The sequence below is a fragment of the Abramis brama genome (assembly GCF_963993115.1).
Source record: "Abramis brama genome assembly, chromosome: 2".
In the NCBI taxonomy this organism is placed as follows: domain Eukaryota; kingdom Metazoa; phylum Chordata; class Actinopteri; order Cypriniformes; family Leuciscidae; genus Abramis; species Abramis brama.
The window spans coordinates 3,400,464-3,415,638 of NC_139964.1; the positions used below are offsets into that span (position 1 = coordinate 3,400,464).

A 15,175-nucleotide genomic window follows, 5' to 3' on the forward strand; every position below is an offset into this window, starting at 1 on the left:
AAAATTATATGAAATGTCCCGTGAGAGCTATTACAGTTTTTCACTGTATATAGTAAGGGTACATACCGTTAAGGAATTAACATTTTTTTCCGTTGCTTTTTTATAGTTTTTTACTGTTAAAATTATGAACATTTTTTACAGTGTACATTATGTAAAACAATTTAAATGGCTTTAATTCACCACAGCATTTTTTGTTATTTGTTATTCCACAATCCTCTTTGGTCAAGTGTCAAATAAGTCCACTGTGTTTTATTCCAATTGGCTTTTAACATTTTAGAAAAAAACGTATGGTTCATAAGATATTAGCATTAACATGAGTGCTTTATTTGACCCAATGGTGGCGGTATAGGGTTTGAGATTGAGTTTCCAAATTTGCTATGGTCAATGTTCAGACTCTGCTCTATTTATGTGCCAATGTCACAACTTCTAACCAAACACTTTTATATGCTGCCATAGACTTCAGTTTAGGTGTAATAATCATAATAAGAATATAGCTGTTTTCAGAATATAGCTGAATCACTGTAAGCACAACATGTCAAACAAAACAGTGAACATTCATTAAATCTAATATAGATTATGAGAGAGACCACATTTACACCCAAAAATGATAATTAATCATAATTGTACAAATTGTAGACATAAAATCACACGGATACAGTCAGATTTACTGAATATATAAAATACAATCGTGTCCGTCACCGCATGTTCAACTTCCATCAAGGATGACAGATGCCTTTTTCATTTGCATCCAAAATGCGGGTGTTCGTAAAGTAAATTTCCTCTGTAACACAGAGGAGGAGTCTGAGAATCTGACAGATATATAAAGAGTGTTTGTGTCAGACTGAACAACACAAATGGTGAGTTACTGTTTTATTCTTCATTTACCTCACAGAACTTTCAGACATTTATACAACTTTAAGAAAACGGACATGATATAAAAATGTTTTTATTATTTTTGTCTAGATAAAACAAATCTCTGCTGTGATCTACTGAGGAGAGACTGAGAAGATGGCAGTAAGTTCATCAACAGCTCTTCATTTCTAGAGAGGGTTTTCAGTGTGATGTTCATCTCTTTCTCTCTGTCTCGTGCAGTTGATGGTGTTCTTGGTGGTTCTTCTCTCTGTTGTTCTGGTGAGCGGGTGCAGTCAGGATGGAGACATGCCGGCCGACTGTTCTGACCTTTATAAAGCAGGACAAAAGCTCAGTGGGATTTACTCCATCTATCCAGCAGGAGACGTTCCTGTCTGGGTTTACTGTCACATGGTCTCAGATGGGAAAGATGATGACAACGGTGGATGGACGGTACGAATGTGACTTTAGATCATCAAACACACATCAGAACATACATTATGAATCATATATTCTATATAAACCCATCACAGGTGATTCAGAGGAGAATGGACGGCAGTGTGAATTTCTATCGGCCGTGGAATCAGTACAAGAGAGGATTCGGGAATGTGGAGAGCGAATACTGGCTGGGTAAGATCTCACAGTGTGTGTCTGTTTGTGTGGATGATCATGTGTTTGGTTGAACATGTTCTTCGTGTGTGTGTGTGTGTGTGTGTGTGTGTGTGTGAACAGGGCTGGAGAACATGTACCAGCTGACACGTAACAGAAAGTACATGTTGAGAGTGGATCTGGAGGACTTCACTGGAAGGAAGGGTTTTGCTCTGTACTCGTCCTTCTCTGTGGATTGTGAAACTGACGGGTATAAACTGCATGTTTCAGGGTTCAAGGATGGAGGAGCAGGTAGGACACTTTCATTCACATTCAAGAAATCACACTCAGTTGAGTAAATGTGCACCTGATGTCCTCAATGATGCTCTTCTTCTCTGCAGGCGACTCTTTATCTGTCCATAATGGACAGAAGTTCACCACCTTTGACAAAGACCAAGACCCCTGGGATAATAACTGTGCCAAACTGTATCTCGGGGCATTTTGGTATGCAGCCTGTCACTATGCAAACCCCAACGGTGTTTATTTATGGGGGGAAGATCCCACTCATTACGCCATTGGTGTTGTTTGGTCCAGCTGGAAGAATTATGCTGTCAGTATGAAATCCATCAGCATGAAGATCAGACGTGTGTCTTAGACATTTGAAGAAACATTACAGAGTTTCTCAGAAACAAAAAAACAAAACAATAAAATTAAGGTTTTGGATTTCCTTTCCTCTGTTAACTGTGAAACTTAGTAAATCTTGGTATATATGGTAACTTTGGATATATGGCTGTTGTTTTGTGTAATGTCATCAATTTATTTTCTTTTAAATCTACAACTGAAACAAATCAACAATAAACTTCAATAAACACCAGCAATTAAATGCATGTTGTGTTGATGTGGATTTATCTCCACAATAAAGTGGAAAATGAGAAATTCAGTTCAACTGCTCATAAACTGTTTTACTTTCCCTATAAATACAACCTTATATGTAAATAAACAATGTGTAAGTTTTTCTTCACACAGATATTCCTGTTTATTTGTCAGCAAAAGTCTTACATCAAAAAAATGAATAATTTACAGCACATTTTGCTGCATCCAGTGGATTTTTGCGGATGCGTTGTATTTCTCAAAAATTTGTTCTGATAAAGTTTGGCTAATATTCCCATTAAGTTCTAAAAAAAATATTTATTTAATGTTCTCTGAATGATAAAAAAAATCCAGTTTTTCTTAAATGTTTCTTGGTTATGCAGACATTAAGGAAACATTACATTTTATCAAATTGCAAACATGAGTATGTTACTTTTTAATGTTCTCTGAGCATTCAAAAGAAAAAAAAAAGTTGTAAGCTGTAGTTGTAGTTGTACACATAAGAAAACATTTGATGAGAACATCTAACACAAAAACATTTTAGGTGAAAAGGTTCCTTAAGCGATGTATAAATAATGTTTTTGCGCTAACGTTTTGAGAACATTTCTAAACACTATTTAACTTTGAACAAACTTTCTATCAAGGCTACTGGAAGAAAGTTTTTGTTCATAACTTTGAGAAAACCTTTCCAGAATGTAGAATGTTAGTCCTTGTTACTTGTAGCTAGGTGTGTGTGTGTGTGTGTGTGTGTGTGTGTGTGTCTGTGTCAAGGAGTAGGTTTGGGGACATCCCCAGAAGCTGAGCTGCATCTGTCATTAAAGGGATAGTTCACCCAAAAATGAAAATTCTGTCATAATTTACTCACCCTCAAGTTGTTTCAAACCTGTATGAATTTCTTTCTTCTTTCTTATTTTTAAGTGAACTATCCCTTTAACGGCATAAATGGCATATTTGTTTCACATCAATAATGTCCAGTTTGTCCTGCTGGATATGGCACACAGCAATACTGTTAAGTGTCACTTGTGACCATTGCTTTGAGTCATGTTTTCAGTGTCCTAAGAGCACTGAAACTTCTTTCTTTCAAACTCAGTCTGCTGATGAGACTGGGATGACAAGGGTTTCAACTTAATCAAACAGTCCTCTCATTTAAACAAGTAATAACAAGGATAACAAGGATATAAAACTGTATATTATATCCCCCTAAACTAACCCTGCCTATCACAGAAAACTTTCGGCATTTTTACATTTTCAGCTGTTTTCCACAAAAAAAAAAAAAAAAATTCCCACACGGACAAGTATTTCGGGTATTGCCTTCTTTGTGTGGACATTTTGTCACTATAACTGTTGATTTCTCCATAGCTTACCGCATCTAGGTTTCCTTTGGAGGAGCATTGTCGCTTCACACAAGAGCTTCTCACAAGTTAGATAGAAAAAACAAAGCCAATCAGTTTAGCGATGTGTGTTAAGCAGGCGGGACTCAGATATATTAACCGTTTGTGTACCATGAATTGGTCAATTTTTCTCAGAACGCTCTTGTAAGAGATTTTTATCTAAAAAATATGTTTTCTGATAAAATAAAAAAAAAGCCTAATACATAAAAACCACAAGACACATCCAGAAAACAGTGGTTATATATAAATATATTTTAAGTTTTGATCGAAATTATTGCTAGGGACATATCAGTGTCACTGGATATTGGTAGGGACACGTCCCAAGCGTCCCTACTAAATTCTATGCCCCTGATTGTCATTTTTCCCTATGCCATTTTTCCTGCCGACTAAAATTTTGTTATTTCAAATGTAGCCGCGTGGCAAGCGCGCTCATAATATAATAGCGCAACCACAACATTGCCCAACATCCAATGGCAAACATAATGAAAGTGGAACGAAACTGCGCTACTCGTTATTTTGTGCTTCACGGATTTATCAGTTTGGACCAATGCGGCGCGAGGCGATCTAGATCAAGCGACACTGTTACTACACAGCGCTAAGAGATCCAGTAAAGAAAGCATTTGAATTCGCCACTGAAGTAATAACATCGCTGTGAGATCTAGTGACAAGCATTCACATTTCTCCGTTATTAACAGATCAAACTGCACTGATGTGGAAACCAGGAAGAAACATTGTGCCATGAATGAACTATCCAGTGTCCACAGATCAGCAACATTCACCATGGATTTACTGTAGTAACTCGTTTTGGTGCGGTCTCTTTAAATACAATTGAGACACTTCATACCCCGCCCACACTCTGTTCAACTCCACCCCGTTCGGCCATTTTTGTAGTTTGATAGCAGAGATATGATTATCTAGCGGCACAGAAACGTTTTATTCACATGTTATTAACAAAATGTCAACAACGGAAGACTTGTCCAGCCAGCCTTACATGTTCGAGCCAGAGTCGGAGCAGGAGCGAGATGAAAATGAAGACGACGAACCTACAGAACAACGTCTTCATATGGATGTATCGCAATGGTGTGTACTGTATTTACACATGAAACTTTGGTCTTCCGACCTTTTACCACCGTGTCGATTTATTTTGATTAATATGTGCGAGGGAGAGAGAGCAAGACAGCGTCTAGTTTGGAGACGGTGAAGTCTTGTTTACACTTTCGCCTGGCTCCGAGAGATAGTGCGCACGCGCGCGACCGGGTCTCTCTTTCTGCTCGTTCTTTCAGTTTAACATGCGCACTGTCATAAGCGCAGCAGTTCATCTACATTAGACGGTGTAATGAAGCGTGTGGGTTACTACATCCAACAACCGAACATTTTAACTTACCCTCTCGTAACTTCTGCATCCTTTAGCTTGGACTACAAAATTGCAGCGAGAAATAAAAATGGCGGATTGCTCGAAGTGTTGGGCCGGAAGTCAATGTCCTTATTTGGCAGTTCCGCTGCAAATACTGTGACGTAATAGTTCAAAAAACGTCATAGATAACAGAAAAATCGGAACAGGTTGAAAAATATGACCAAAACAGAATATAAAGATATCAACGAAGCACCTGAAGAGAATAATTTCAACTTTTCTGTACTTCTAAACACTCCAAATATACAACAAAATGCATTTAAGGGCTAAAAAAGTGGATTTAGCATGATATGTCCCCTTTAATTGCTCAGAGTACATTTGGTCCCTCTCTACAGAGAGTTAAAATATAACTCAAAGTTAAAGTTAAAGTTAATGAGATACTTAAATAATTAATAAAGTGATGATTGAGAATTAGTGACAAACACCTGTTGTTAACAAGCAGAATCACTGAAGGAAAGAGAACAACAAGAACAGAAAAAAGAGAAACACAAGAACTACAACTGACTTCCAGCCACAGGCTTAGATAAAATCAACAGAAGATCGAAAGAAGACATTAAATCTGTGAAGATCTCAGCAGAGGAGGATTAAACAACTCCACAAACAGCATTACCAGCTTCACTTATTACTAACCAGACTGACTTTGTCATACATCCACAGAAGTGCTTATTGAGAATTAACCGAGGTTTTAGATGTTGACGAATTATTTAAATTGTTGGTCACCATTATGGTGATCAGTGTTTCATTTAGTTGGTCAGTTTGACTCTTAGCTTTTTTTGCGAGTTTGTGTTTTTTGTAACAGTTTTTACCAAAACCCATAATTTGTTGCAAAGAAAGCCAGAAACAAAGATAATAAGGTGATATAGTTTCCAACAGCATAAAGTAGAATAAATCACTAATCTCATCACTGACCAAAAGTGGTTATTTGATGTTAATAGATTATATTCACTAACAATACTCTCTTGCCACAGATGAGACATTCTGAATTTTGAAGTTAGTAGTAATCGCAAAATAAACCCTGACATCTTGATTAGGACATCGACCTGAAGTGTAGAGGTCTTTTATCATCCTGAAGGGGCTTATTTTGTGATAACAACTGGCTGACTGTGTGTTAATTATATGCCTACTCAACACATATGTTAATAATTGGATATGAAATATTAGCCCACTTATAAAGCTTCCGCAAAGAAAAACAGTTTCTAGCAAACAGCTTTGAGCCAAGACAAATGAACAAGTTCAAACTACGCGGACATTAAGAGTCATACCACTGATTACACAGCTAATCACCACATACAATAAGTGTTGACATTTAATATTGATTCATGTTGAAACTGTTTGAAAATCTTACCTATTTATTAAAACGTTCAAAACAGCTTAAAAGTCCTTAGACTTGACAGTGTGATACTAAAGACTGAAAACTGCAGTTGATTTACTACAGATATTAAGATAACAAAAATGATGCATCTTACCCAGCCAGTATTCGCTCTCGAATCCTCTCTTGTACTGATTCCACGGCTGACAGAAATTCACACTGCCGTCCATTCTCCTCTGAATCACCTGTGATGGGTTTATATAGAATATATGATTCATAATGTATGTTCTGATGTGTGTTTGATGATCTAAAGTCACATTCATACCATCCATCCTCCTCTGTCATCATCTTTCCCATCTGAGACCATGTGACAGTAAACCCAGACAGGAGAGTCTCCTGCTGGATAGATGGAGTAAATCCCACTGACTGTTTCTCCTGATTTATAGACATCAGAACAGTCGAATGACATGAATTTACAGTCACTGCCCAATACAACCGGGAGAAAAACCGCCAAAAACACCTTCATCTACAAGAGACGGAAAGAGAGAGATGAACATCACACTGAAATCAAGGTGGAACCGTCTCTAAAAATGTAATTGACACAATGAAGGAAACCAGTGAACTTACTGCCATCTTCTCAATCTCTCCTCAGCAGTTTCACACGCAAAGATACATTTATCTAGAAATGTGTTAAACATTGTAAGAACTTCTGAATGCCCAGACTGTCTATGTTAAATGTTGGAGAATAAAACAGTAACTCACCTTTTGTGTTCTTCAGTCTTCAGTCTGTGTGTTAGTGTCAAAGTCCGTTTGTGGCAATCTCGGAAAAATCCTCAAGCAGCTGTTTTTACATTTAGGAAACATCCAAAATGTTACGGTACGGCGATTCCCTGATCCTATATGAAGCAGAGTACTTGTCTGATTTCAAAAGATGTGTATGATCATTAATTTCACAGCTGTAAAAATAAGACCACTGAAAAACTCAAATGACAACAAACATGAGACATCAAATCACTTTAATTCACACAGAACATTGCAAAGTTGTGTGTTTGGAGCGACAGCTCTCGACATGTGGTTAGAAGCAGTTTCTAGTTTGCAGGACATGTGGACAATAAATCCTTATCTTGAGCAAAATAAGCAAACTAACATTCAGTACAATCCATATCTTTTATTTAGAATACATACAAATGTCCTTTACGTCTTTTAGTTTGTGAAGAGATTGAAAGCACTGTTTTTGAAGAGTGCGCATGTGTGAACGTGCTCTACTAAGTAAGAACGAGCCTATGATTGAATCTGGAAACAAAGCAAAATAACTGAGGAAAATGAGAAATAGTCCTCAGATGCCATATCCGTAATTTATTGCAAAACATCTCGCATTAATTCAATCTCAGAAGTTAATTACTCCACCACATGTGTGACGACATAAATCAACATGGTTGAACGACCACTGTGACAATATACTATAACACTACAACATGAGGATCCAGAAGAGTTTTGAGGACAAGATCATTCATCTTGGGTCATCACTGTCTTGATGTTAAGAGTATCTCAACCCGCCAGGAGTGTCAAGACTGTTATATTAACTTCTGTTCATAGGCTGTTCAGTTCATCACTTCTGCACTGGCCTCAAACACTATTACCCAACTAAATGAACTGGCATGGTGTTATTTTAAACTAAATATGGCCTAAATTACGATATTTGGGTCATTTAAAAGGGTTCACCAGCACAAACTTTCAGGAAAATTTTGCACTTCTCTCTACATACCTTCTAACTACCTGACTTTTCTTTGGCACAAACAAACTGTTTTCAACATACCATCTGTTGAAAAGGTAAATGTTATCCAATCTGTGATTTATCCAAACAGTACTTCAAAAACCCTGGCCTTTTAGCCACACTCAACCAACAGGTCTGTCAAATATGTCTAGTTTTGGGGTCTATTTAAAGAAAAGGGCATTCACTGTATAAGTTTACTGAAAGTTTTTGAAGAGAGGCCTAATATTAGTAACACTATAGTAAAATCATAACTTTAGAAATGACCAAAATAAAATGTGCAACACCAACAGCCAACATATATTTAAAATATTGCTCAGTTACACAATGGAAAGAGAAAAGAAAATCTTAAAATGTCATAAAAAAAGATTAAAAGTCCAATGTTTCCCCTCCAGAAGCACTGTAATGTTTCTAAGACACACGTTTGATCTTCATGCTGATGGATTTCATACCGACAGCGTGACTGGTCTTCCAGGTGTACCAAACATTTCCAATGGCGTGATGAGTGGGATCTTCCCCCCATAAATACACACCGTTGGGGTTTGTAGTGTGACAGGCTCCGTACCAAAATGCCCCAAGAAACTGTTTGGCACAGTTCGTATCATAGACATCTTGATCTTTGTCAAAGGTGGAGAACTTCAGTCCATTATGGCCAGATAAAGAGTCGCCTGCAGAGAGAAAGAGCATCATTGAGGACAGTAACTCAACTGGAACGTCACAAATGAATATTCATGAGAATGAATGAAAGTGTCCTACCTGCTCCTCCATCAGTGAACCCTGAAACATGCAGCTGATATCCAGCACATTCACAATCCACAGAGAAGGACGAGTACAGAGCAAAACCCTTCCTTCCTTCAAAGTCCTCCAGATCCACTCTCAGCATGTACTTTCTGTTACGTGTCAGCTGGTACATGTTCTCCAGCCCTGTTCACACACACACACACACACACACATGAAGAACATGTTCAACCAAACACATGATCATCCACACAAACGGACACACGCTGTGAGATCTTACCCAGCCAGTATTCGCTCTCCACATTCCCGAATCCTCTTTTGTACTGATTCCACGGCCGATAGAAATTCACACTGCCGTCCATTCTCCTCTGAATCACCTGTGATGGGTTTATATACAATATATGATTCATAATGTATGTTCTGATGTGTGTTTGATGATCTAAAGTCACATTCGTACCGTCCATCCACCGTTGTCATCATCTTTCCCATCTGAGACCATGTGACAGTAAACCCAGACAGGAACGTCTCCTGCTGGATAGATGGAGTAAATCCCACTGACAGTTTCTCCTGATTTATAGACATCAGAACAGTCAACCGGCTTGTCTACATGATCGCACTCACAGCCCAATAAAACAGGGATAAGAGCCGCCAACAATAACATCTGCACAAGAGAGAGAATGAGGTGAATATCAGTCTGAAATGAAGGTGGAAACCATCTTAAAGAATGTGACTGACAAAAAGTAAACAGATAAACTTACTACCATCTTCTCAATCTGTCCTCAGTAGATCACAGCAGAGATGTTTGTTTCTTTAAAAAAAAAAAAGATAGAAAGAATTCTTTACTCAGACAATTTGTAAAGAATAATATAAACTTCTGAATGTCCAGAGAAGCTTTGGTACAGCAACTCACCGTCTGTGTTTTCCAGTTGGAGACGATAAGACCTCTCCTTTAAATATCTGATGTTCAGGCTCCTCCTCAGTGTCAAAATCCATTTGAAGCAATGTTGGAAAAACATTCTTTTTGCAAATTTAAGAATCATCCAAAATGTGAAAGCATGGGAATTCCCAGTTCCTGTTAATGATTTATAAACCATCGGTATGCACAGATAAATATTCCCACTTAATCACAAATAATCTTAAAATCGTGGAGTCCACCAACAGAACATTAATAATTGTTCCTCAATAACTAATTTACCAGCTTTCCATAAATACTCAAACCACACAAACAAAAGATCACAGATTAACTGAGTTTGACCCACACAGGCCTGTGACCTAAAGAGGTCAAACATGCATGAGTCAGTTTTACTGGAAGAGGATTTACTAGGTGAAAGACCAGGGAAACACTCAAACATGACATTTCAAATCAATTTCATTCGAATGTTGAACGTTGAGTATGATCACAGGACTTCAGGCGATCAGAATCTTCATTCTTACACACTTTCTAATCTCTGATTTGGTTATTTACCTTGGTTGTTCTTCTACAGGGAAGCATGTTGTAATATTTTGCAGTGTTTGGAATATATACGAGTGCTGAAGATTGCAAGTTTTGAACACAATTGTACAGGCAGTGTTATAATCTCAGACAGACGATGAATCTGTCAAAAAACAAACTAACGAGGATGAAGCTCCTCCTCCGTTTGTTCATATCAAAGTGTGTTTGTGGCAATCTTGAAAAAATCCTCTGCCAGCTATTTTCATATTTAGGAAACATCCAAAATGTGAAAGTATGGTGATATGTATATGAATCATAATTAATTCTCCTGTTGTAAAAATAAGACCAAAGAAACACTCAAATGACAAATATGAAGAAAGAGGTAATGGAGATCAGTGTTAATGACTGGGAATTATGCAAAGCAACATGGGAAAACATCGAAGACAAAAATGTGCAAAAGCGATGTAAAGGATGAACAGGGGCTCGTTCTTCGTACGTTGCTTATTACATCCGAGATCAAATGACACATCTAAGATGATATCATCGTGCTAATCATGATCTGGCTAACTCGGTTCTTCGAACACACTTGCCGGGTATGATTAGTATAGCTGGATTGAGTTATCTGAGATAATTGCGCGTTCATGCGCTGGTTGAAAAGGGGATATGTATCGATAGTAGAAACATTGATCAGCAATGCTGCTATTGGCTGCTCAGCGTGGCCAAAGAGAGCGCTCAGTTTTTCTCCTCAGCAGAGCAAGATAGTCGAAGTTTATTCGGAATTTTAATGTTTAATTTTAAACGCCAGGGAACACCTCAAAGTCTACAAAAGCCAGGAGAGAGGGCTGGCAAAAAGTAGCGGACAATTTAAATCCGTTAGAAGTGGCCATGTTAGATGTTTTTATCACTTATTAGCCTATATATTTGTATTTTAATAATTGCATAATTACTTTGTTCATTGTAATGTCAGAGTCACCACACGAGAACATGGGAACAAATAAAAGTGAAGTACAAAAATATTCTACATAATGGTAATTTTTAGTTATATTATAGTCTCTTTTATAAAAGGCACTGTTAAATAAATGGTTGTCTGTTTATAAAAGCAACCAAGAAAAAGGCTGAGAAAAAAATAGAAAATATCTTAGTAGCCTACACTGTAAAATAATTTTTGCTGCATTAAATTAAGGCCGTATAGTCATTTCAACTGTTAAATCTTGAGTAATGATGAATTGCTTTGACTTGTGAAAGTGAAAACTGATAAACTTGTGTTAATGTAAAATATTTTGCCTTGAGTTATTGTTCACATTTTTTCCGAGTGTAGTTCATTGTAATGACATTGTGTTTTCCTCTTTTGTGCACTTTTACATAATACACCAACACTTGTATCTGTTCCCAAGAAAGTGGTGGCTGAAATATGTGCAGTAAGTGGACATTTGCTAACTTTCCAAAGGAAAGAAAGAATAAGACTTTGTAATGTCCATTTGTTTCCATTGCACTGGACAGTGAATAAAGCCTCTCAGATAACTGTCATATGGAGGAACTAGCCTACCTGCAAGTGCATAAATAACTTTACTTAATTTATACTTGTATGCTTTATGGCTGCAATATAAGTTGCAGGATTCCACATCTACAGAAAGGCCTACAGAAGAGTCTGCACAGACAGAGGAGACATAGGCCTACAGGTGGGCAGTGGATAGCCAACCTTTCCTTTTTATTTGTTGCATGAGGCATGTGTCATATCTATTGTTGCAGGCACTTGACCACTGGCTTTTCTTTACAAAGAACAATTGAAATAAAACTATATTTGTCTTTTATTAAACATTTAATGAAAAGTGTTTTTTTTTTGGCAATGTTGTGTAATATGGCACATGCAGCAATGCCACAGGCCCTGTCAGGTGTGCAACCCTCAGACTTTTCAGACACTGAAATCTTCCCTTTAGTTAGCCAAAGTTCATTTCATTGTGTGCCCTTGTCCTGGCTAGAGCTGCACTGTAACTGGTTTGGGTCAGGGAATGGGGTCATAAAACACCTGTCTGCAGGAACATGTCATAATCACCTATGAAAAAATGCAGTTCTGTTAGGATCAGCATAAGTGTATGTAATACAGTGAGCTTGATATTTAATTGTGGAACTTTCCTTACCACTTTCAAATAATGTGCATAAATGTGAATCTCTGAAAATGACACAACAGACAGCACTTACCATCAAGTTCTCCGCATCTCCAATAGTGTAAAGGAAAGAGCCACTCGCAAATAAGGCAAAGCAAACAGTTTGTGCTGTAGCTAAAGCCCGACTCCGACAAGTTGAAAATAAATGTGCATTTCCAACAATTTAATAATGTAAACGACAATCTCACGAGTCACGAGAAAAAATATATATCTCAGAAAGTGCACTATCGCGCTGCGCTGGACTTCCTGTATCAGCTCCGCTTATGAAGCCGCAGTCTAATCCTGTTAACATGAAATAAGCTGCTCCCGAGCAGGTTTAAGATTGCGCACCTGTTGCTATGACAGCAAGTCCAGGATGAGCTTCGAAGAACCAAACAATCCAAGATCATGCCACATCGCCAACAATCAAATCCAGCTAACTGAGTTAGCGACGTACGAAGAACGGGCCCCAGCTTTTCCTGGCTCAAACCTTTTGTTTTCACCGACAAACTGTCCAACATACCATCGGTTGATGTTTTCAAACACTGTCAAATGTTTTTTTTCACTAAACCATTATTCCTTACTGTGAAGATTATTTTAATAATCTAAAGAACCCTTTTCCACTATAAAGAGCCTTTTGTGTGATAGAAAAATCCCATGGATGTTAAAAGTTCTTTAAAGGACCATCAAAGCCAATAAAGAGCCTTCATTTTTAAGAGTGCGTCTTTAGACCAGTCAAGACCTTCAGACTTCAGACAAATCCTGGCTTCTTAGCTGAACCACCAAATAGCTCATCTAGCTGAATAAGTTCTATTTAAAGAAAAATGCATTCACTGTAGGATCTTATTGAAGATTGATGAAGAGGAGAATCATCTCATAAGAACGCAGACAGGAGAGTCTCCTGCTGGATAGATGGAGTAAATCCCACTGACTGTTTCTACTGATTTATAGACATCAGAACAGTCAAATGGCATGAATTTACAGTTGCTGCTCAATACAACCGGGAGAAGAACCACCAAAAACACCTTCATCTACAAGAGACAGAAAGAGAGAAATGAACATCACACTGAAATCAAGGTGGAACCGTCTCTAAAAATGTGATTGACACAATGAAGGAAACCAGTGAACTTACTGCCATCTTCTCAATCTCTCCTCAGCAGTGCAGTTTATCTCTAAAAATAATTCAAAGGATTTACTTAGACAACTTCATATGTAAAATTGTATAAAATTCTGGATGTAATATGTAAATGCTGGAGGTGAACTCACCGTTTGTGTTCTTCAGTCACTAAAACGCTCGAGGCTCCTCCTCTAGTCATCCAAAATGTGAACATTTCAATCTTGGTGGTGGTTGTTCTTTTACCCCCCTTTTTTATATTTTGTATTTTTAGGGGATTTTATGGTACTACATTATATTTACGCTATATTTATAATCCATTTATCCACTTTGTGAGCATAAACCTGAAAATAAAATTTCCAACTTAAACTGTTAAATCTTGAATGCTTTGATCACTTTTTAAAAACACTTGGCAGATTATTGCTGAAGTAAAAAAAGTTTAAAGTTAGAATTGTACATTTATTGTTATGAAAAATGCACAAAAATACTATTTTTAATTTTTATATGAGATATATGTTTTAAAAAACACATTTTACTCTAAAACTGCAAGAAAACCAAAGCCATAAATCTAAACCAGTTGTGTTCCAAATTTGAGCTTGATTTCTCAAAACAAAGAGTTTTCAGTGAGAGTGTGTTTGTCCGCAGTACCAAACGCTTCCACTAGAGGACATTCGTCTCCCATTCATTTCCAATGAGAGGAGCACAAGTGTGACTATTTAATTCAGGACCATTTAACCTGTTCGAATCATGCCCATGATTTTTGTGTGTGTTCAGTTTGTGTAAGTTTCTTACAATTCAGATGAAGTAAAAAAAAAGTAAAATTCTTCAGTCAAAAATTACTGAAGAGCACCAGAGGGTTTAAAGTCCCACTCCGATCATATTTTGAGCTATTTTTAAACATTCTCAGTGGTCTTTAAATGATGATTATGCCGTTTTTAGCCAAAATCACAAAACCTGTGCCGTTTTCTGGGACTTTGCTTCAGCAGAGCGGCAGTAGCTCATTAGCAATTCGCCTCTGCGTTGAATGCAGAAATACTCAGAAATACAACTTTGAACTTATTTTTCTCAAGATATGTCCTCTAACATCAGAAAAATGCCACAAGAGCATGTTAACACCTAGAAAAACATGATTTTCATCGGAGTGGGTCTTTAATACAACGTCTAAAAGGTCTAAACGTTTAATATCCATACACATTGACAAATGTTGCTATTCAACAACCACATAATCTTGAAATCATGAGCACATTATTTTACACATGGATTCCACCTAAAGGACACTAATCATCTTTTCTCAAGAACTTACCAGCTTTCTGCAAACACCCAGATCAAAGGAATCCCCAATTAATACTAAAAATGATAAAACAAGAGGACTGAATTTGACCTTAAAAGGCCTTGTGACCTCAAGGGTCATTCTTTACACTCATAATGATATTATATAGAAAGACAATTTCACAAACATGAGGATTTACCTGACATCTGTAGGAATAACACTCAAATCACAACAAACATGAGTGATGTTATACTGGGTCACATATAACAGGGCGATTCCCAGCAGGCT

At 37.3% G+C, this 15,175-nt stretch overlaps 2 protein-coding genes across 2 annotated transcripts; one reads left to right on the forward strand and one right to left on the reverse strand.

The window, feature by feature from the left end:
* Positions 1-962: 962 nt before the first annotated feature.
* LOC311077505 (microfibril-associated glycoprotein 4-like) lies at positions 963-2,457 on the forward strand. Its single transcript, XM_084106044.1, has 5 exons — positions 963-1,014; positions 1,093-1,302; positions 1,383-1,479; positions 1,582-1,749; positions 1,839-2,457. The coding sequence occupies exons 1-5, from the start codon at positions 1,009-1,011 to the stop codon at positions 2,090-2,092; spliced, it is 735 nt and encodes a 244-aa protein (XP_083962170.1). The 5' UTR covers positions 963-1,008; the 3' UTR covers positions 2,093-2,457.
* A 4,961-nt stretch (positions 2,458-7,418) lies between these two features.
* Positions 7,419-9,851, reverse strand: LOC311071390 (microfibril-associated glycoprotein 4-like). The gene is made up of 5 exons (XM_084095801.1): positions 9,686-9,851; positions 9,385-9,588; positions 9,208-9,304; positions 8,946-9,113; positions 7,419-8,857 (listed from the first exon to the last, which is right to left on the reverse strand). The coding sequence occupies exons 1-5, from the start codon at positions 9,689-9,691 to the stop codon at positions 8,601-8,603; spliced, it is 732 nt and encodes a 243-aa protein (XP_083951927.1). The 5' UTR covers positions 9,692-9,851; the 3' UTR covers positions 7,419-8,600.
* Between the last annotated feature and the right edge of the window lie 5,324 nt (positions 9,852-15,175).

Excerpts from the sequence above, each read along its gene's own strand:
- LOC311077505 (XM_084106044.1), top strand. Across the intron at positions 1,303-1,382 it reads ATGACAACGGTGGATGGACG|GTGATTCAGAGGAGAATGGA; the intron begins GTACGAATGTGA and ends AACCCATCACAG. Across the intron at positions 1,480-1,581 it reads GGAGAGCGAATACTGGCTGG|GGCTGGAGAACATGTACCAG; the intron begins GTAAGATCTCAC and ends GTGTGTGAACAG.
- LOC311071390 (XM_084095801.1), bottom strand. Across the intron at positions 9,114-9,207 it reads GGAGAGCGAATACTGGCTGG|GGCTGGAGAACATGTACCAG; the intron begins GTAAGATCTCAC and ends GTGTGTGAACAG. Across the intron at positions 8,858-8,945 it reads GTTCACTGATGGAGGAGCAG|GCGACTCTTTATCTGGCCAT; the intron begins GTAGGACACTTT and ends TTCTCTCTGCAG.